The 23,787-nt window shown below is 43.2% G+C and overlaps 1 protein-coding gene across 9 annotated transcripts in view; it reads right to left on the bottom strand.

The window, feature by feature from the left end:
* CADPS (calcium dependent secretion activator) overlaps window positions 1–23,787 on the bottom strand; it is a 488,130-nt gene that overhangs the window by 174,620 nt on the left and 289,723 nt on the right. For all 9 annotated transcript variants that reach the window (XM_058288916.2, XM_058288912.2, XM_058288909.2 and 6 more), the window contains exons 7-8: window positions 12,775–12,886; window positions 5,351–5,490 (exon numbers count right to left, since the gene is read on the bottom strand). In XM_058288916.2, coding sequence (XP_058144899.1) covers window positions 5,351–5,490; window positions 12,775–12,886 — 252 coding nt within the window. The remainder of the gene's footprint in view (window positions 1–5,350; window positions 5,491–12,774; window positions 12,887–23,787) is intronic.

A 23,787-nucleotide genomic window follows, 5' to 3' on the forward strand; every position in this document is an offset into this window, starting at 1 on the left:
TCAAAAGGGAAAAAAGGAAAAAAGCAACAAAGTACAGAACAAACAGAAAATATTGCAAGAGAAAAATTAAACTTAACTATATCAATAATTACATGAAATCTAAATGGACTAAATATTCTACCCAATTAAAAGGCAATGAGTTTTGGACTGGATGAAAAAACAAGACTCAACCATATGCTGCCAACAAGAAATGCACTTTAATTGATAGTTTTTATTTATAGTTTTATATCTGTATCTTTATAGAAACAAAGAGGTTAAAAAAAAAAAAAAGAAAATGGTATACCATGCTAATATTAATCAAAAGAAAGTTAGATTGGCTATGTTACTATGAAAGCAGATTTCAGAGCAAAAAATATTGGCAGGGATAAAGAAGATCATTTCATAATGACAAAGTGGATCATTCATCAAGAGGAGATAAAAATCCTAAATGTTTGTGCATTAAATAAGAGGCCTTCAAAATATATGAAGCAAAAATCCATGGAACTGCAAGGAGAAATAAATCCATAATTAGAGTTAGAAATTTCAATCTCTTTCTTAATAATTGATAGAAAATTAGTAAGGATATGGGAGATTTGAACCTCACCATCAACCAACTTGATCTAATTGAAATCTATAGATAATAATCCATCAAGGGAGACAAAATGGAATCCTAAAATACATTCAATTAGTCCAGACCAAGAAGTCTGGTTTATGATCTGTGCTCAGTGAGTAGTGTCTTGAAGACTTATGAGGGGAAGAGTGGTGATGGAAGAATGAGAGGTCTAGAGAAGTGGCACAGCTAAGAAATCCACAGCTAAGAAGATTTTAAGAACCATAACAGGCTTTATAAATTGTATCCTCCTTAAGGTTTGTTAAAACATGAAAGCAAAGTCAGGCTTGTCATTAATTACTCCTGTTTGGTGGACACTATTTCCTTGAATGCATCCAAGGTAGAATGAGATAGAACTCTGTTTTATTCAAGTTTCAGGTCCTCAGTTAATATCAAACTGAGAGCAATATCACAATTCTAGCCCCAGCTCTGAGGCTAACTCTGATATGGGCAAGTATTCCTCTCTCAAAGCCTCAGTTTCTCTACATGCAAAGGAGGGATTTATTCAATCACTTGTTCATTCACACAAATAGTTTATTGGACTTTTGCTACATTCCAGGTCCTGTAGTACTTATTGTGAACAAAGGAGACCAATGTTCCTGCTCTATGAAACTCACAGCCTAGCGGGGAACACAGACAATGCACTGATAAAGAGATAGATAATATGTGGCAGTGTTCTGTCAGATTAAAAATAAAGCTGGGTAAGAGAGAGAGGAGACACAGGTGAGTGGGGTAAGGCATGCTGATAAGGTGACTCTTGAGCAAAGACTTGCAGAAATCAAGGTAAGTCATGTGGACATCTGGGTGGGAGGGGTGCGGTGACATCCCACGTAGAGGGAGCAGTTGGGACAAGGTCTTAAGGGGGGAGTGAACTTAGAGTCTTTGAGCAAAAGCAAGGAGGCTAATGTGATTGGAGCAGAGTGGTCAAGGTCAGAAAGACAGTGGAGTCTTTATCAGATAAGGCCCTGTAGCCAGGGTAGGGACACTGGTTTACTCTAAATGAGACGGAGTCATTGGCGGGCCTTCAGCATTGGACTGGCAGAACCAGATCTGTGTTTTTCAAAGATTACTTTGGCCCCTGTGTGGGAAACAGATCACAGGGAGGCCAGGACAGAAGCAGGCAAGCGCGGAACATCCAGGGGAGATGGGATGGCGGCTCGAATTCAGATGATGATATGGAGGTGATGTTGAGGGGATGAATTGTACGTCTGCCTTGAAGGTGGAGTGAAAAGAATTTGATGACGGATGAGATGAAGAGTGAGGGAGAAAGAGACATGTCAAGGTTGACCCAAGATTCTCGGCCTGAGCGACTGGGTGAAGGGAGGGTCAGGCAGTCAGATGGGTGGGGGGGGGGGGGGGACGTCAACAATATACCTAATCCTTCCAAAGCTGTTTCGGCGGTAAGGTGAGATAACGTATGTGAAAATACTTCCTGGACTTGAAAGTGCCAGATGGATGTAAAAGATGAAAAATTAGGAAGCCACCTAGGAGTTGCTGCAGCGTCTGGCCTGAAATCAAAGCTCAGTATTACGTGTTGCCTTGACATCTGAAATGCGGACGGCCTCAAATGGCCTCATACAAGTTCCCCTCCCCATTTTGCTCTCACACATAAGGTTCCCTAACCAAGCCAACGGGCCAAAGGCAATGCCTGCTTATCCTTGAGTAGTGGGTTTCAGTCTCCTGCCAGCCTGTGGAATTATTCAAACAAGCCAATCACACCCTCCTGTGGGAACCAGGGGGCACCTCAACCTCTTTTTTTTTTTTAAATTTATTTCTCTCCCCCCTCCCCCCAGTTGTCTGCCCTCTATGTCCATTTGCTGCATGCTCTTCTGTGACTGCCTCCATCCTTATCAGCAGCATCCCGGAATCTGCGTTTCCCCTTGTTGCGTCATCTTGCTGTGTCAGCTCTCTGCATGTGCGGCAACATTCTTGGGCAGGCTGCACTCTTTTTTGCACTGGGCGGCTCTCCCCACAAGGCGCACTCCCTGTGCATGGGGCTCCCTGTGCAGAGGACACCCCTGCGTGGCAGGGTACTCCTTGTGCACATCAGCACTGCACATGGGCCAGCTCCACACGGGTCAAGGAGGCCCCAGGTTTGAACCTTGGATCTCCCATGTGGTAGGCGGACGCCCTAACCACTGGGTCAAGTCTGCTTCCCCACCTCGACCTCTTGATCCCACAAAGACTGTCTCTCTCAGCCCCTCCCAAGTGTGGGGACCTCCTCCCCCTGCTGTGAGTCTCTGTGACTAATAAACTGCTGCTGACCCAGGCAGGGTCGGTGTCATGATGTATGTGGCCCTCCCCATAACCCTCGGGTGGGAATCCCATCCTTATCAAAGGGGTGGAGAGTTGCTAATTCTAAAACATGACCACCTATTTCATGTTTGAAAGCCACAAAGCAGTGCTAATTTTCTCCTGACATTTTTCTATTCATTAAAAAGTGGTTATTCTAAATGGCCCAGTGGCTCATTCGAGTGATTATAGTCCACCAACAAGGAATAATTCACAGTAATTCTGATTTTCCTTTAGTATCTTAAAAAACATAAGCAGATACAATTTATAATCCCAGTTGTGTATCTTAAAACCCTTTTCCCTCTCCCACTCTCGACGCTGTCACTGTGCTCTGATATTTCTACTCCCATTCCCCACTCACCATGGGGCTCATTAAAGCTATTTTCTTTTTAAACAAACAAAGAAAACGTAGTCCATGAACATTTTTATTTTCCCGGAATCAACTCTTATGTGACCAAGATCGTTATTAAGGCATCCGCTCTTCGCTTTCTGACCCTTCTGGTATATTCTCTGGCAGAGGTCTGAAATAGTTATCGGTCCCGTCAGAAGCAAGCTTCACGTTTCTTTTGACATCAGTGGGGTCAAGGTAGCCGGAAAAGTTAATAATTTTATACATGATTCAGTGGAAAAATTACTGCATTGTGATCTCCCAGTTCAGTTTCCACCAGAGGAAATGAAGAGAATGTGCGAATGGGAATTTGTCCAATGGGGAGAATAATACCTACGCCAAATGGTGGCCATGGGGATAAAATGAGAGCATGTTGGTAAAACTCCTAGTTCCTAGTAGAGGGGTTCAAAGGCATCTGGAAAGTAAGTCAAGCTGCTGAGGCTTTTAAGGACATTTAAAACAAAAGAAGTTTGGGGGACAGATATAATCATTCATATTCTTATTCTCTTACTTGTCTTCTCTGGCCTGCCCTCCTCTCCTTTCTCTCATTCTTCCTCCCTCTGCCCCATTCGCACATGCTCTTTATCCTTTAGCAAATGTTTACTGAGTATTTATCAGCCAGTGTTTTGCTGAAGAAGCAAGATCTTTAGCAAAATACTAAAGTGTTATAGGAACCTGGTAGAATTATCAGCCCCTTAAGATAGGATGTGTATCATTGAGAGGGAAGAGACATTAGGGAGAAATTTCATTTAATCTCTTTGGAATATATTCATGAGCATGACAAAAAGGAGGAAGAACCGACCTCAGAAATATACATTCCCCAATCTATGCCAAAGCTCAGGTTCACTAATGGGTGTCTAGGCTGTGGGTGGCCTGTGCTTCATCTTGAACCCTCCGTGTCTGACTGGTACCTCTCTTACTCTGGAACTGGGCTTTCTTTGCTTCTGAGAATTCCACGGTGCTGAGCTAGGGCCCTGCTCTCCACTCTCTCTCCACATGCTGCTGTGGTCTACTCATCCATTGAGATGTCCCCTTCCTATCCTGGCCACTTCTTGGAATCCTTCTTATCGCCTTATGCTTAAATCTTCATTAACCAGGGACTAGATCCTGATATGTGGTTTCTGAATGTCCTAAACCTTGAGTGCATATAACCAGTCATCAGTTTTGGTGGCAGTTTTACCACTTTAAGCTTTCTCATAGACACATACACCCAAGAAAGAATTAACAATAATTTTCTACAAACAAGAGGGGCTAAGAGAGTGATAGTCATTTGGCAAATGGCACCTGAAGAATACTTGAAAACAACCCATTCCCTTCTGCTGGTGGAACAGTTCCCTATCTCTGCATTACATGCCCCACTGCTGTCTAAGTGGAATGCTCTCAGAGGTAGAGGGGGCCAACTGATTTAGTTTAAGTCTAGGAGGCCATGGCTCAGCATGTAACCATTTGCCAATAAATGTTTTCTGTACAAATCATTGGTTTGGTCTATAAAATAAAACTATATTTCACCTTTTATTTTACCCTATCTGAAATTATTTAATTGGTCATTTCTCTCAAACCTTGAGAAAATGAAGATGATCATGAGTTTACTATTCCTGTTCATTAATTTAAAAGCAATACGAAACACTAAAACTGAATCAATCTGAATTGACACAATGAAGGTGGCAGCTGATCAAACCTCATGATGTCGTTGTTGAGGAAAGTGCAGGTGAGTAATTCATAGAGTCTGAACGATCTGGATGCCTCTGAGAATGTATGGGATGCCTATAAAACCCCCAAACCAGAAGCACCTAGCATACCTCTAGGAAAGCTTGAAAACATAATAGCAATCCTGATAGACAAAGAGAAGGAGGGAATCATTCCACCATGACAGCAAAAATACAAATACAGTTATCATAAGGACTGAAAAAACTTCTACTAAATACCAAAGTCAAGTATTTTAATAACCTCTCATGACTCCTTTTATATTTCTTCCTATGTAGTTCTCTAAAGACCAGTTTTCTGTTGTTTGTTTTTTAAATTTTGACAAATGAATGGACAGATGTGTGTCCAAAATCACCACTTGGAGAAGGGACACTTACCCAGAATGCTTCATGTTTTGAGGCTTATCCATTCGGACAGCAAGTTTGATTTTTAGATCTTGATCAGGGCAGTTTTTGGAGACCGTCATTTTGTGCCACTCTGACTGTTTGGGGCTGTTTGGGGTGGGATGGAGAATAACCTGTAGGGAAAAAGGACAGTCATTTTAGCCAGAAAATAGAAACACTGGTATGGGCATTGTTTTGTAGATGAGAACATTTTGATGCTGAGGAGTTGAGTGACTTGTCAGGGTCCCGTGATCAGCAGGAAAGCAGTTAGCTGAATTGGAGTCTGGTCGTTGGATTTGCATTCAGGATTCCATCTACCAACCTCAGCTGGTTCACACCAAGCAGCTAAGCCCAAGGTCAGAAATGGCATTCTCTAGCTCTCTTTTCTCTCTTCCTTGCTAATTATATCAAAGTAAGGATCACAGTTTCTGTGATTCTGCTTTTACTTTTTTAAAACTCAGTTTGATCTCTCACTGCTATTAGAGCAACACAGGACAGAGAATGTTCTCTATATATTATTCTCTTAATCTTCATCTAAGAAGATGTATGCAAGAGAGGAAGAACTATCCTTACACATTAGAGAGCAATTCCAGTCCACTCCCCCCCACCCCCCTTTCTTCTGGTTCTCTTTCATCATTCTGAGAAGCGAAATTCCTCAAACGCTACAGGGGAAAATGGAAGGGACCTTATTTGATAGACGAGAATTGTGAGACTTAGAGAGAGTCACACATTTTATCTGGACTTGAAATTTTACTGCATGACATCCAAACTTGGCCTGGCATTGGAGGAGGCACAAACAGATTGAAGGAAGAGCTCTTAGAGGACACCTTCCACTACGGTGATTCAGAGACAGCACCTGGGTTTGGGTCTTCAACCCCAATTCTCATTGTTTCAGATGCTGTGAGCAAAGCAAGAACATATCCCCGAAAATTCACATTTTCATTTTGCGATGAGGGTGTCCTCGGGAGCCACATGGGATCTGGGGAACGTGCACTTGGGGAGGAGTGAAATATTTGGAAAGTCCCCTAAATGAAGGGAACATGAACTAAATGCAGGCACAACAAAAGCTGGGCTTGCTAAGATTTTGCTTCTTTGATGGCAGCGTGCCCTGGTTTGTTGCACATGGCTTTGGCTCTGTTTTCAAAGCAGCTCTTTTCTCCAGGTGCAGGGAAGGGGACTTCTTTCACCTCTGGAGGGAGACGGGAGGGGCTTAGAGCCCTGGGGTAGACACTGGCCTTCTAGATGCTGAGTCAGCTCCACTGCAGTCTCTGCAGCTTGGCCCACGCTTGGAGGCTAAGAGCATTTGGTTTCCTGTGTGACTATGGGAGAAGAGCTCCAGGAAGAGCAGAGACCTTGGCAGAAAAAAAACCCAGTCTACTTTGACATGCCTCATTTGTGCTAATTTCCCCCCTTTCTGATTCTAGACCTGGCCCTTTTCCCTACTAATTTTTCCCCCCTTTCTGATTCTAGACCTGGCCCTTTTCCCTACTAATTTCCCCCTCTCTAATGAAAGAAAACTGACACATTCTTGCTAAACTCAAATGTTGAGTTTTTCCAGTGCCTTATGACATGATTGAAATACAGAAAGGCCTGGTTTTCTGGACTAAGGCTGCCCACGTTTTTTGATCGTGCCCTACCTCAGTAATATATTTTTGAGGGCGACCCCAATATCTGCACGATAACCTTTTACATGATGCATGTTTACTTTGTACTAATGCATTAGACATATTATAAAATACAGAAGTTTTAAAAGGATGGGCTAATGATGAAAAACTATTATTTTTAAATGGCTTTGTACTCTTATTAGGTGATATTAATATTTTAAGGTACCGTACATATTTAGGGCAAGGCTTGTTACTAATGACAGTGGATGAAAACCCATAGTTCAAGTAGTCTTCTAAATAATTTCAAAATGTTTTGATTGACGTCTTATGCTATCTCATTACCCTGGCGTTTGTTTTTTTCTCATAATATGGATAACTGGTTTCTGCTAGCAATAGTAATGTCAGCTCCTCCATTTTCTTGTGGTCAGGTTCACATGCTAATACTATCTTCAAATCATAGCTCCTGTGTAGTAGTCTTTTTAGGCCATTTGTCCATTCTGAGAGGATTATTTAGTTAAATATATAAATTCACTCAGCTGGTGTAAGTGAACTGTGAATCTATTGTAGGTGGCTAAAAGGAAATAAGTCAACAGACCTATCTCTTCCCTCAAGACTCCGCCTGGTCTATACGGGCCACTCTGTGTTGGGTTCCACATCCTGAGGTCCCAGCCTTTGGGAGATGGGGAAGAGGGAGCTGTAGAGCCCTGGGAAGCTGACCCCCTCTCCTGGGCTCCTTCAGTCTGAGGGATGAAGTGGGGTGTGACGGCTGGGAAGCAAGAAAGGGGGAGGGGCTGGCAAGAGAAACCCCAGCCAGGGCCAAAAGAGCAGCAGAGAAAGCCCTTGATCGCCTTCTGCTCCAGCCTGTTTGGCAAAATCCAGGTGGGAGTGGTGCTCTGGGCATCCGGAGCTTGTTAACAGGCCTTCCGCCATATGGATTCTGGGCGAGTTTCCCACTGGCAATATGGTGTCCATTCCTGCGAGGCAAATGGCCGCAGCTCCTTATTGGCCGCTCCACAAAGACTTTTTCCCCGTCAAGGCGGCTCATTGGGAGGCCTCCTGTGCCCAGGAGATGGGGAGATGAAGTCACCCTGGGCAGCCTTCATAGTCGTCTCCACCCTGCTCTTCCCTCGCTGGCCCATGACTCTTTTGCATGTGTCAGCCCCGCTGAATTATTAGGGTCCTTCTGGGTGCACATGAGTCGCGAGCAGACCAGACACCTCATTTGACATTCCAGGCTGCTAATCAGGCAGTCTGTCATCTCGTCACTTGGCTGAGGCCCATGTGTGCTGTGCTTTGATGTGGGGTGGCTGACGTGGGAATCACAACCCACCCCAGCAGCAGGTTGCCCTCCAGCCAACCTCGGTGTCTCCTAGGTACCTGAGAGCACAGGTGGTTCCTTCCGGGATTGCTCTTTAGGACCTCTACTTGGCTGATCCCTTCCAAGACGTGGCCTACATATCTTCTTGAAACCCCTGGCATTCCCCAGGAAGACATCCCTGCCCCCAGATTGGGTATGGCCCCCAGCCTGGTGCACCCCCCAGCAAGCCCTTATCTCACTGTGCTCCAGGATCGGGTTTTATGTCTGTGCTCCTTACACTTTGTGAGGGTAAGGATTTTTGCCTGTCTTTGTTTTTGATTCCTTAGTGCACGGTAAAAATGACCAGACACAGCAAGTTCCCAATCATATTAGCTGCATAAATGTTTGATATTGTTGCAGGGTTGGAAGGGTGTGGAGTATAAATTGATATGTACTCTTTAGAGGACAATTTGATCTGTCAAAATTCAAATTTCATTTGGCAATACATTATCTTGAAATTTGTTCTATAGGCATACATATTTCTGTATCCTAAAGATATTCATGGAAGCTAAATACTGCAAATGATCTAAAAATTTATCAATAGAGGACTCATTACATAATAAGATATATCTACACAATGGAATATTACAGAGCTTTGAAAGAGGAGGTAGGTCACTATGGGCTGGGAAATTATTTCAAAATAAACTGATATTTCAAGCAAAGAGCAGATCGGTAAGTATACAGTAACTTTCAATTGTGTTTTTTAAAAGAGGGATTTATATACACATACTTGCATATGCTATGCTTGTATATACATAGAATTTTTGGGGAAGGATGTACAATAAATTGAAAACAGGGATTTTCTCTGAAAAGGGATGATAGGGTGAAGTAGGAGGGGTCATTAGTTCTCACTATATATCCACTTGCACGGTTTTAATATTCTTATACTGTGCATTTAATTAATTACATTTAGTTAAATAAAAATTTCATTAACTTAAAAACTTTTAAATTTAATTGATTTTTCAATTTAAAAAGGTTAATCAAAACCAAACATTGCTATTCAAACGAAACAAACAAAAAGTTGTTGAAGGAATAGGCGTAGTATCTAGATTGTGAATGTGGCTGTGTCCTACTAAGCTTGGGAAGGATCGGAGCTCAGAAATAATCTCCTGAGAGGTCCAGGAATTGCCTGCCTTCAAAGTGACAGCTCTGTTTGGACATGCAGCTGCTGCCTGTGCAAGGGCTGCAGGTAGAGGGCACCTCAGCCAACCAAGGACCGGCAGCAAGCCCTACGGCCCAGGTGGGAAATTCCTTTGGCACACAATGTGGCATAGTGAAAATAGCCCTGGAGATCCTTCCTGGCAAGTTATTTTAACCCTCTGTGCCTCAGTTTGCTCATCTGTATATTAGGGGTAATGACTGTCCCTACCTCATCAGGGTTCTTGGAATGAATAAATAAGGGAAGGCACATATAGCCTTGGGGACAGTAGTAAATGCATAATGCATGGACCCCCCCCTCTAACTGGGCGGTTCAGGAAGTTAGTTTCCTGCCTTCCATGGAATCGGTCTTCTTATTTATAAAATAAAATGATTTGAATAGCCCAGTGATTTTAATTTTTCTGAGTAGGAACAGACAGTTTCAAGAGGCTTCTGGGTCCCTGAAGCCCATCCATGGACCTAGGTTGAAAGTTCCTGGGCTAGTTGGTTATACAGGTCCTTTCCAAAACTCATTCCCTGGGTCTCTAAGACTCTCATGATTTTTTAACTGCCATCATGGAAAACTTTTAAAAGTTTAAAGAAAAAGGAAAGGCAGGCCACTTCGCTCACTTTCTGAGAGTCTCTCTTTCCCTGGGCACAGAAATGAATACCTGTCATTTCTCAAAGAAAACAGCTAAACCTCTTCTTTTTCTTTCATCCCCCACCCCCAATTGGGGGTGGGGTACTGTTTTTGTTGTTAGCCTTGTTTCCTTTTCGTTTTACCACCATCTGTGGTTTCTGTCCTAGTAAAATGATTCTGGATCAGTTCTATAGATGAAAGCCAATGTGGGGAAGTAAAAAAAAAGGAAGAAAAAGCAAGCATGGAAAATGCGTTCCTGCTGGCATTGATAGGTAGGTATGCCTGCACTCATCTATGGGTGAATTGTCTTCATTCTATGGATGACCAATCAGAGGCTCAGAGCCATGAAAAGACTTGGCCAGGTCACTCAGCTATCAGGGGGGACCATGCGTTCAACCAATATGAAGTGGGATTCATCGGAAGTCTATGTGCTGGACTGTGGGGATAGAGCGGTGAATAAAACAGTTTAGGTTTCTATCTCTGTGGGACTTTTACAGTCCAGTGGGGAAAACATAAGTCAAAATTCCTGTGGCTTCTCATTTTCCCATTGCTGGTAAGTTCAGTGGTGGACAGGGACGGGGGCTGAGATGGTGCATGAAGGAGGATGGGCAGTCAGAAGAGGACTCTCCATGGAGGTGGCTTTTATGCAGAGAAGGAAGTAGCCTTTTGAAGAGTGGGGGCAGAGACAATGTTCCAGGCAGAGAGAACACCCCCTGAGGTGGAAAAGAATTTAGTTTATATAGGAATTGGATTTTGTCCAACAATGCTGGGGCACAGTGGGTGAGGGGGAGTTTGTCTGCAGCTGAGGATGAAGATCTGGACAGGGGCCAGATCACATGACTCCTTGTACGCTGGCTGAAAAGTTTAGGCTTTATTATAAGAGCAGTGTGGGTCATGGAAGCATTTTCAATTTTTAAAAAACTATTTGTAGTAAGATAAATATAACATAGAATTTTCCATTTTAGCCATTTTCAAGTGAATGTTTCAGTGCTATTAATCACAGTCACAGTGTTGTGCTACCATCACTGCCATCCATCACCAAAACTTTTCCCATCACCCCAAACATCCCAAACCTATTACACAATAACTTGCCCACTCCATCTGTCCCCCAGCCTTAGCCCCTGGTAACCTTCAATCCCCTTTCTATGAATTTTCTTATTCTAGGTGTTTCATTTAAGTAGAATCATATAACATTTGTCCTTTCATGACTTCTTATTTCACTTAGCCTAATGTTGTCAAGATTCAGTCGTGTTTGTCGCATGTATGAGAACTTTATTCCTTTTTCCAGCTGAATAATATTCCATTGAATGGATATACCATATTGTGTTTATCCATTCATCTGTCAATGGACACTGGTGTTTTCCACCTCTTGGCTATTGTGAATAATCCTGCCATGAACATTGGTTTACGGTGTCTCTGTTTGAGTCCCTGTTTCCACTCTTGTGCATATATACTTAGAAGTGGGATTGCAGGGTCAAATGGTAATTCCATATTTAGCTTTTTGAGAACTGCCAAATTATTTCCCACAGTGGCTACACCATTTTACATTCCCACTAACAATGAACAAGTGTTCTTATTTTTCTACGTCCTCATCAACACATGTAATTTTCTGTTTTTGAAATAATAGCCATTCCAGTGGGTGTGAAGTAGTATATCATTGTGGTTTTGATTTGCATTTCATTTGCATTAAGCAAGCAAGTGACAAATCCAATTTGTTCTATGAAAATACTACTGGCTGCTTGGCGTAGAGTCAATTGTAGAGATGTAAGAAGAAGGAAGTTTTCTATTATCTCAACAGTTCTCAAAGGGGCTGATACCACCGCTCAGAGTGTTTCCAAAAATTGGGGGACATTTTTGGTTAACAAAATAATCAGTGCTGGGTTCTGTTGGTATTTAATGTGCAGGGCCCAGGGACGCTTAACCTTCTGTAACACGTGAGACAATCCTCCTGAAAAGCAACCATCCTGGATCCCACCTGACTTGAACATCCCTGCTAGATATTAACGGAGGTGGAAAAAGCTTCTTATAATGAACTGAGTCTAGATTCTAACTCTGTTTTCCACACAAACTCAAAGTGCTTTTGGCACTTTTCCGGGGGGAGTCAAGGACATTTTATCAAGAGTTGTCTACCATTTCAGAAAATCACTTTACTGCCACTGGTCTTCTGTGTCCCCTCCACAATGTGTTCTTGCAGCTGTCACATTCACAGTGATTTTCCAGAGGGGACCAAGCAAAGCCCCGCTTCTTTAGATCTTCTGGTGCACATGTGCTTGGGTATTTACATGTGGACGCTACTATTTTACTGTAGATTACTTTGCTTTTATCTCTCCTTTTCATTCTGGAATTTTGTTGATTTAAAATTGGTAGGTGGGTAAGTGTTAAAGTGTCTAAGAATTTCACTCTGGTAGTAAAGGGGCATTGCTAGTCTTTGCTATAAAAGGGTGTTTGGGGCTGATGGGTATGGGGACTCTTGCTCTAACTTCTGCGGTGTGCACTGTTGCCCAGATTTACAGAGAATCCGAGGCTTGTGGAGATTGAGGAACATGCCCAAAGTCACTCAGCTGTAGGTAGAGGACCCGGGATTTAAACATCAGCACCTAGGGAGATGGCACTAGGGACCCAGTCGGAATTGCCCACTCTGGAACTCTGTTGGATTCCCCTTGAGACGGGGAGCGCTTACCCGTCCGAGCTCCTTGTCCTCCAAGGCCAGGACGCCCGTGCTCTCCGTGAAGAGCTTCACCTTCACAGCGGGCAGCGCGTGCGTTGTCGAGAAGTCTCCCTGGGTGCCCCAGCTGCGGACGGAATCAGCGAGGTCAGTGTGGGAACTCCACCTTGACAGTGTTAGACTCAGCCGCCCTCTTCCCCGGGTCGGGTGAGTGCAGGGTTAACCCGAGAGGCACAGTTGGCTGGCACATCCCCCTCCCCTCCCCTGCAAACCTGCCAGAGTGACAAAAAGTGTTAACTTGTTAGGCAAATGCAAGACAGATGCTCAGAAATTTGCCACAGGTCTCCAAAGAGCACTATAAGGAATCACTTGGAATTAGCGTGAAGTCAAGTTGGTGAGAACTTTCCCCATGTATTTACTATACTTGCAAACTATTCCAGGGCAACCATTCATTTTTCATTACACCCTTTGAATGCACAGTTCTTGGAAACTGCAGTTCCAAGTGAGCTTCATTTGGCTGGAGTCAACATCTGAGAAGGAGACCTCAGCCGTGGTGGTGGAGAGGCGGGGCCCGTTTCCACAGCCTTCAGGGACAGGCTGAATAGTAGAAAGAGTGGAGCCTGAGTGCAGCCCAGCGCTTCTGAGGAGGGCATGGGAAGCAGAGTGATGAGGATGTGGGAAATGCTCACTGGTCTGTGGGTATCTGAGTCTTAGGTCTACCTAGCATTTGGGTAGAGTTTCCAGGCTTGGCTGTCATGAGTCCTTGATGGGCCCCTCAGGTGTGGCCTCTTCATAGTCCCTCATCTCTATCCTTACTGAGCCATCTCCGTCCATTCTGTACCAGCAACGAGTGATCTTCTAGAGGTGTAAGCTAGATGGCACTGAGCCCCTCTGCTAAACCCTCCCGTGGCATGTGTCCTGTTGCATGCAGGGTGCAATCCACACTCCTATTACAGTCTCCCATTCACCTGCTTCTGATTCTGCCACCTCAGGGCTCTTGCACCCATGGTTCCCTCTGTTAACAGTGCTTCTCCCTGAGCTACTCTTCACCTGGCTCCTCTCAGGTCACAGCTTAGATACCGCTTTCCTGGATGGTCTGCCCATCTAAATTTGGGTCCAGTGTTAAACACTTTATCACCCTGATTTATTTAACATACTGATTTAATGTATTGATTTCTGTGTGTGGTTGATTAATAGCTAAATCCCATAATATTCTATAGCACCATGAGTGCAGGGACTGTGTATTTTGTTTATGATGTATCCCTGGTGTTTGGCACATAGGAGATACTTTATAAATATTTGTTGAAAAAATAAATGATGCCAAATACATGTTCTTTTACAGAATTAGAAAATACAATAGATATAATTTTGTATATAGATTTTTCATTTAGCCTTATATAATGACCAACTTCCATATTGTAAAATATTCATTAACACATGATTTTTAGTGACTCTTACATTATGTCTTATGAATATATCATAATTTATTTAACCATAGTTCTATGCTAAGACTGGGTTGGACATTACTTTTTCATTTTGTCTCTGATTATTTCCTTGGGATAGAGACCTAGATGGAAAATTATTTTTTCATCAACTATTAATAAATGTTATGGAACTCTTAAATAGCTGTAGGAACTGTGCTCATTGGTGAACATTTTCAAGGCTTGCGAGCCCTAATGCTTTTCATAAAGGTAACAATTGTCCTCCCACCACCAGGAAATGAGAGTGCAAATCCCTGGCGTTCCTGACCTGTACTGAATGTTATTATTCACTTTTTCTTTTGGCTTATTTGGTCAGCATTGTTTTCAAGGGCATTTCTTTTACTTTTGATGGGCTTGAGCATTTAAACCTGTGTTTGTTGCCCTACTTTTTTTTTTTTTAATTATGGAAAACTGGTCTCTTCTGGTCTCACTTTTGCATCGAAATCAAATAAGCCACACTAACTAAATGCAAAGACAGAGGGCATCTGGAGAGAGCTGACAAGAGAGCACCAGGACAATAGAGACGAGTGGGAATCCAGGTGCATGGGCATCGAAGTGCTCGAAAACCAGGGAGGAAGGCCAGCAGTCACAGTGGAGTAGGGAGAGGGCACGGAGGAGGACAGCAGGCAGAGCAAGAAGAACCCGGCGGAAGCACAACAGCAGAAGGGTAGACGTGCAGCTAGAAACTCCTAACTATAGCTGTCAGCAACTGCAGTGAGCCCCTAAGTTAGGGGAATGTCTGTCCTAGCAAAGGTGACCTGACAGGCATAGGGTTTTGAACCAGACACCCTGGGTTCAAATCCTAGCTTAGTCACTTACTAACTGTGAGTGAGACCTGGGGCCAGTGAATGAACGTCTGTGCCTCAGTTTCCTTGGTTATAAAATCAATTCCTCTCACAGGGTAGATGTAGAGTAAAGAGCTGCAGGCTTGGTCCCGGATACGGGCACAATAAATTTTAGCTACCTTCCCTTCCTCAAATAAAAAGAGGTATTCTAGTAATAATGATAATCATTGATTTTGTGTCTCTCTTTCAGCGTATGTTTTTTTTTTTTTTTAAGAGATTTATTTATTTACCCGCCGTTGTCTGTTCTTGGTGTCTATTTGCTGCGTCTTGTTGTTGTCAGCGGCACGGGAAGTGTGGGCGGCGCCATTCCTGGGCAGGCTGCTCTTTCTTTTCACGCTGGGCGGCTTTCCTCACGGGCGCACTCCTTGCGCGTGGGGGCTGCCCCACGCGGGGGACACCCCTGCGTGGCACCGCACTCCTTGCGCGCATCAGCGCTGCGCATGGCCAGCTCCACACGGGTCAAGGAGGCCCGGGGTTTGAACCGCGGACCTCCCATGTGGTAGAAGGACGCCCTAACCACTGGGCCAAAGTCCGTTTTCCCCCAGCGTATGTTTTTTAGCACCTACTAAGTGTCTGGCTCTGTGCTAGGTAGTGGGGCTACAATAGCAAGCGAGATGGACATCTCCCTTCCTGCTATAGAAAAGGTAAGCGGTGAAACATTACTATTGTCCCCAATTCATGGAGGAGAAAAATGAAAACTCAAGATCTAGCCCATTTTACCCCAATGAATCATGTTCCTGAGTTGAGACTAGAATTCACGTCTCTTAATTCCCAACTTACAGATCTTGCTGCTATTGTTGCCATGACTATCTGTAAAAAACATTATTAGAGATTAGCAACACTGCCAATAAAACATGGTTATTTATTCATTATTTATGATAAATTGTGCTATTCATTTCTTTGGACATTTTTCATGCTTGGCCACGGGGATAAGAAAGATTTCTGCCAGAAACCAAAAATGTTCTGGAAAGGGAGGTTGTATTACTAAGCCGTGGAGCGAGGCTCCGCCCACTGGCCTGGGGTTACCCCACGCTCTGTCCTCATGAAAGCTTGTCTGTAATTCTGGGCCCTGCTCGGTGAGAACTAACCCGTCTTGACTGAACTCCTGCTGCTACCCAAGGATGCTCCGCTCATAAAACATCGAATCAGCCGGATGGCGCACAAGTGGCTGGTGGCCGCTCAGATGACCCCTGTCCATCTGGACACTGAGCAGCTCTTCTGTCCCCTAGGCCTGTGGCCATGCTCTTGGCTTCCCACCACGGCCCCTGGCTCACCTCAAGTGTTAGGTCTCCACCGAATCCCAATTTATATGTCAGATTTCAAAATGATAATCTGGCCCAGTGGAGCAGGCAAAAAAGACAAAGTCCCCATTCCAATAGGAGAGATGACATAATTTGCAGGGCAGAATGAAAATGTTAGGATTCTTGTTCAAAAAGCAGGAAAAGGTGCTAAACGTATTGAAACATAAAGTGTTTTCCTTTTTTGCAGAGTATCTCTTCTGCTTAAACACATGTTCCATTGTCCCTTTGAACTTTGCTTACAAAACACAAGTTCGAAGATAAAATTATACGAACTTCAAGAAAGCAACAGAAGAGCGTTCAACTGAATGTGGCACCCTTCTGGGCATGGGACCCTGTGTAGTTGCCCAGGGTCACATGTTCAGGAAGCCAGCTCTGAGTCTAATGCCACCCCCATCTGGTTCCAGCTGAGGCCAGGACACACAGTAGATTTGGCTATTGACTTAAAATCTCCGTGTCTATCTACAGTAGTCCTACTGTGAAAACTACTCCTGGCTCCTTCTTGTCCATGCTTCTTATTCCTAGGAGTGCTAAGGAGGTTTAATTATCAGCATCCCTCACTTTTCCTCTCCCCTTTGGAAAAAAGACATGACAATGTCCACTCTGTCCTTTTCTGGCCACAGAGAGACCTGGCTATAATAGAAACAGCTAACATTTATTCAGAGATTACCATGTGTCAGGTGTAAATTACTACCTTAAAAATACTATTTGGTCATATAAACATTTTATCTTCTAAAAACTTTCTTGGCTACCCCATCAAATGCCTACAATTATTACCCCATAGCTATAGATGAGGAAACTGAGGCTCAGAGATGAGGCGAGGTAATGTGTCCAGGGCCACAAAGGGGGTAAATTACAGTTTGATTCCACTAATCAAGCTCACTCTTAACCATGTCACCATACTGCCACCCTCATACATTTCATCAGCTCACTCCTCTTCCATTGTGTCTCGACCCTGTTAATAGCAGTTACTTTTGAATCTCAAAGAGAGAGCTCTGCTTCAAGACTCTTGGACTCTGGGCAACTCTGACTTTGAAGTTTTGATTTGTTTTACATGTTCAATAAACTTCACAATGTGCTTCATCCCACACAGACAAATAGCCAATGGATGAAGCATCAAAAACCTTGGCTTTTCGGTGGGACCACATTTTGATAAATGAATCTATTTCTCACTGTTACATTTCCGCATGGCTATTACTTATTTCCTTGCTTGGACAATTGACTGCATCTACCTCCCTCTCTAAACAGTGAACACCTCGAGGTCAGGGACCATGTGTTTTTGCATCTCCTTCACCTAGCGTAGGACTTGACACACAATAAGTGCTTGTTTAATGATTAGGGAGATGTGTTAAATTGAGATTAACCATGGCAGCAAATTTGGGGAACTGTGGTGTGAGGAGGCATAAGATAATCAAGAGTGTGACTGCCTCACTGTAGCCAAACTGGGCCTGATCTCCTGGAGGACTAAGTGTTTTTGTGGGAGCATGCCAACTCTTGGAGTACACACAGTGGCTGGCGGCGTGGGGAGGAAGCAGCACGTGCAGCAGCACAGGCAGCATCCTGGGGCTCAAGGCATAGTAGGTCCGTGAGGGCCGAGAAGTGGTTGGTCACAAGGCCAAGGGCTGGAACCATCATGCCAATGGACATAATGCTGGAAAGTGCCATCTAGTTATAAGCTATTATTATTAATTTTGTTTTTTTCCAAAATGGTCTTATGTGCCCCAAGGACATAAGTACAGGCGAAGAAATGCCATCACCCTTGGCAGCAGCTCCAAATGGGAAGGAATATGTCCTGGGACATGTGCATCCATTCCAAGCCAAATACTTTTTTGAAAGAGGGAAGGAAATCAATAGATGAACAGTCCAACTGACCAACCTACGAGCACAATGAAGACTGGATAAAGCTCTGAGTTCTGCTGCTTGGAAATCCTCTCTTAAATTAGCCCTTCAATTCATCCTTCATTTAGGAGACACTGCACTTAGGAATTTCTAATATGCACCAGATCACCATGTTAGGTGTTGCTGTGGATCCAAAGAGGAGTGAGATATAAGCTCTGCCCTTATGGATATTACATTCTAATGGGGAGATGTCATATGCAGAAATAACACTTCTTACTAAGTGTGAGAGTGAGCCTCAGTTTCCACATCTATAAATTACCAACCCCAGAGAGACGAGTGAATGATTAAGTAAGAAATAAGTTCTTGAATATTCAGTGTTTAACTCAATAGCTGGTACATAGAAAATACTAAAAAAAAAAAATGTATTTCATTTTACGATGGTAGACCATGGATTGGCAAACTATGGCCCATTTGCCAAATCTGGCTCATAAACTTAGAATGCCTTTTACCTTTTTAAATGGTTGAAAATAATCAGAAGAAGAATGGTATTTTATGACACATGAACATTATATGAACTTCAAATTTCAGTGTTCACGAAGTTTTATTGGAACACAGCTACACTCATTCATTTACATATTGTCCATGACTCCCGCTAAACTGGCAGAGTTGAATGCCAAGCCTAAAATATTGATTATCTGGTCCTTTGGAGAAAAAGTTTGCCAAAACCTATTATAAACAATTAAATTGCCAGCTTAGCCTAATGAGAATGCTTTTATTTTAACTAGCAGCTTAGCTGTCTGCTTGCCCAAGCACACCCACAAAGATCAAGTGTAACATGCACTTACAAGGACAGCTTTCCCCATGGGGATCCAATTTGTTGCACTAAATTCTTCATGGACCCCTTTCCAGTGCTCTTGGCATACTGGAAAATTTGGGACCGTGTATCAGCATTTTGCACACGTGGTGCCCAAATGCTGCTTCCAGATCCATTTGAGCTGGCTGACTCGTTTAGTCACACCACATCATTATTAATATCAAATAATAAACATGAGTAGCAGATAATTCATATTTTGGGGGATGGAGGTGACTTTTAAAGTCACAGCACATTATTTCTTCAAACCTATTCCACCATGCCAGGGCTTTGAAAGTGAATACTTTGATCTGGGGGAGAAAACGAGGAAGGAGAATAAGCTTGGGGTGAGGGGTGGGGGAAGGGGAGGGATCTACCCAACCTTGTACTGCGGATTTGGAGAGCATCTGCTTCACTGCAGTCACATCTCTGTTTACTATTTAAAGCCTTTTATTTGCGGAAGCCTCCGCAGACCATATGTTATCAACAAATGTTGCTAATCAAATACACAGAGTAATTTTCATTAGAATCCCCCCCAAGAACAAAAAAAACCACATTTGTCACAAAGGGAATATACCTCCCAAAATGATAGCAAACATCCACCGCAAACCTTTGACAACAGAGTGATATTTATGAATGGATATGTGAGTAAGCCAAGAGCACAAAGTATTTTAGGCAAATAAGGACCCTTAGAGAATTGGATTTTGTGCAGGTTGGTACTGGGGAATGATGTCATTGGTTGCCATGGTGATGACAGCATAAGGCCATAAATCATGCCATGGAGGCTAGATTTGCATTTATTCAAGGTATGTGGTTCATGTGAGCTGGGTGTTAAATTGGTACAGTTCATAAGAGTAACTGTGGGCTTTAACAAGGGAGAAGTGTCATGTCAGGGAATGAAAGTGCCCTGATTCTGTTGCTAAGAGGGAAAGTTAATAATTGCCTGGAGACAACTGCATTAAAATCTCTTGGCCTGCCTTTCAGGCCAACTGCATGATATTCCACTCCAAGCGAATCAATTGTGCCATCGCAGTGTGTCTCAAACTAATTGATAGGATGTGATTTGGGGCCTTTAATGTACTAGAAAAGCTAAGCTACCTCTTATCTTCATAAATGAGAAAGATGTCTTGTAGAAATTGGGTTGTCTGGGAGGCGGAGAGATGACGGTTTCCGTTTGCCCACTTGACATGTCCACTGGAACGTCTCTTCTCCAGGAATCTAAATCTAATGTGGCCAAATCTGTTCCTGTAAGGCATCCCCATCTTAGTCAGGAGTACTGCCAGCCACGTGGATACCATCCTTGCTTTCTCCTCTGTAACAGTCTGATATAGCTAGGAATTCCAAAAAGAGATACTGGATTATGTTTATAATCTGGTCTGTACCTGGGTGTGATTAAATTATGATTAGGGCTTTGATTGGGCCACATCATTGGGTGTTGGACAGAGTTGGAAGCTTTTTTAATGTTGGAGTTTTGATGTTGGAGTTTGATGCTGACATCTTAAGCTGGAACCCCAGGAATTAAGCGCCTAGAGGAAAGAGAAGCAAGCCCTGGGAAGAGAGGAACCCTGAGCCTGGAAAGAAGCAAGCCCTGGGAAGAGAGGAACCCAGGATGCCTGAACCCTGGCAGATGTCAGCAGCCACTTTGCTTCAACACATGGAAATAGACTTTGGTGAAGAAAATAACTTGTGTTTTATGGCCTGGTATCTGTAAGCTCCTACCCAAAAAAATGTCCTTTATAAAGGCCAGCAGGTTTCTGGTATTTTGCATCAGCACCCCTTTGGCTGACTAATACATTCTCTGTGCCCTACATCCACTTCTTCACCATATCTTTCACACCTGCCATGGAGATCACAAATCTGATCATTGCTATGGAGGAAAATAAAGCCAGAAAGGGTGGTTGGGAGTACCAGCCAAGAGAAAAGGGTATTTTAAATAGGGTGGCCAGTTAAAATGTTACTAAGATTACCACCTGCTCATTTACTTCTTCCTTGTTTTTTTTTTTTTGTCTCCTCCTGCTAGAATGTAAACTCAATGAGGGCAGGGATCTATGTCCATTTCCTTCAATGTTGGATGCCTGACACACAGGGCATACTCAATTGGCATTTGCTGAGTCAAAGAATGGTAAATTCCTCCACACATGCATGCATATGTGAAGGTGAGATGCAAGTTGGAGTGAAATTTAGCAATGATTGCTTATCCATGTATTTACATTCTTTGGTATGGTTAAAGAGGAAGTACAGGAACATTCCAGACCATAAATTTCATAAGGGCAGGGACCACGTCGGTCCATTTTGCTCTCTGCTGTATTACAGCTTTTAGCTCAGTGTCCAGCACAGAGGAAACATTCAATAAATGCCTGTTGGATGAAGGCTGGATGGACAAACATATGTGATACTTCAAACAGAGTAGATTTGTGTAGCAGTCCTTATTTACTCATTAGCTGTGTGACCTTGGCCAATCCAGTGGCAGAATATCAGTAACAGGGTGTCATGGGACTGGGCTTGAGTAGGGTGGGGTGGTAGGGGGCAGAGTGCAGTAGCAAGGGGTTAGGGTGGGGAGGGATGTGTGAGGCTGGGGTTGATGCTGTGGGACTGAGGTGGAGAGGGGTGGGCTGTGGGGGTATATGGGCATGGGGCTAAGGTGGGATGGCATGGGCCTGGGGTGTGGTACCGTGGGGTTTGTGGAGCTGGGGTGGAGTAGAGGGCATTGTCAGAGGCTTAATCACAGAGTTGACAGCACATCACATGGCTGGGTGTCAATGCTGCTTTCTCTGAAATGGAGGTTACTACGTGACCCAAAGATACACCCTGTCATTGTGAAAGGAGGTGAGGTTTTTGTCATTGGAAGTGATGGCTCTGTCTCCCCAGTCTGGGGTTCGCCTGTGTCCCCATCACCAGCTGCCTTTCTCTATTTATCTGCTTATTCCAAGTTCCTGGGGACCTTTAGAGAAAATGAACTGCTCATTCTGAGGCAGAGGACAAAAAGGCGCTCTCAGGAGGTTGCTGGGAATGCATTCATTTACTGTCTTCTCTCCTTGACTAGCCAGACTGTTTAATTTCCTATTTAATTTCCAACACTGAGCTTTCTGCCATAATTGCCCTTGTAACCTGAGCTGGATGTTCTTTTGCAACCTGAGAGCCCATCAATAACAGGGAGGCTCTGTAGTTAACTGTCTTTAGAACTTAGATCTGCCTTAGGACATCCTGCAACCTACAGAAGGCTCTAGGGTGGGCAAAATCCACACCAAATTGGTCAGGCTAAAGCCAGTGCGAGGTCAGGGCCAGGGAAATACAACGCATGGCAAATCCATTTGCTTTCCAAATTTACAATCCTCATTTACAAATGAAGAATCTGGTGCAATGGGGAAGGTATTTTGGAAACAGACTGTTCCATTTCTATTATCTAACAGCTTTATTGCTCAGGCACATAAAATAAACACTCAGTTCTCACCTCTGTAAAATGGGTACATAAACAGTACGCATCTTTTAGGGTTTTCTATCTGCCTGCCCCAAAGTTGAAAGAGAAGGACACAGGAAAATGTAGGTTCTTAATAAATGGCAGTTGGCACTATCTAGGGAGCAAAGGGTTAAGGATGCAGACTCTGGAGCGTGGCAGCCTGGGCTCCATACTCAGCTGAGTTACTTGAGCAGCTGACCGGATCTCTTCTAGCCTCTGATTTTGGTCTATAAAATGGGGGTGTTAATCGTGCTTTTTCTCTTAGCATTCTCTTGTTACCATAAGATGAGACTATGCTTCCCAGCCTGACTCACAATAAGCCCTTGATAAATGTTTTCTATAAAGATTGTGATGATTATTCAGTAACAGCTCAAAGTTATACAGCAACCTAGTCTAAATTCCAGAACTGGAATAAAAATACCAAGATGTGAGTTAACCTTGCAAATGTTTTCAAAATCATCTGAGCAATGAATTTTATGTTTTCTCAGTCTGGGAAAAATAAAATTGGGTCTTGAATTTTGGTTTGCTATTTTGGCAGTTACGGCAAAATATGGAAGTCATTTTCTCTGACTTCCTTCTCTGAGTGTCTGGAACACTTCTCACTACCAATTCCTCTTGTCCTGGAAGCACTCATGTTAGGGATAAAGATGAAATATGCAAACTTTAAAATTTAAAGGAAGATATCATCCTTCTCTGACTTTCTCTTAGCCCTGGGGGTAGATCAGATTATTGCTCAATGATATTTTCTCTCTCCTGTCTTCTCCAAGGTAGGGTTTTCCTTCTGCCCAATTGATGTTTGTCCATGTAGCTACATGTTTCTGCCTCCTTCTGGGCAGAATACACATCCCTGCTCCTTGATTAAAAAAACAAAACCAAAAAAAACCCAAAAACCCCAAACATTTATTAGCCAATGTTAACACATGAAATGAATCTATATACTGCTAGTTAGAGCAGCTTACCAAAGGCCAGAATGCCTTAGAGAATTGGAAAGCCATAATAAATAATTACAATGTGCTTAGTGACCAAGTTCAACACCATAATATAACTTTATGATTTGCAGAAAGTTTTTAACAATGATTCCTAAAACAACCAATTGTAGTTTTACCTAAAACTTTTACAAAACCAGGCTACAATCTCTTACAGAAATTTTTTTTAAACAGACAATTTTCATTTGTAATAACTTGGAAACGTGCAACAGTGTCAACAGAGACAAAAAAAAAAAAAAAGCCAAAGTAACACAAATCTTACTTTCATGCAG

The sequence above is a fragment of the Dasypus novemcinctus genome, chromosome 26 (assembly GCF_030445035.2).
Source record: "Dasypus novemcinctus isolate mDasNov1 chromosome 26, mDasNov1.1.hap2, whole genome shotgun sequence".
Taxonomy (NCBI): Eukaryota; Metazoa; Chordata; class Mammalia; order Cingulata; family Dasypodidae; genus Dasypus; species Dasypus novemcinctus.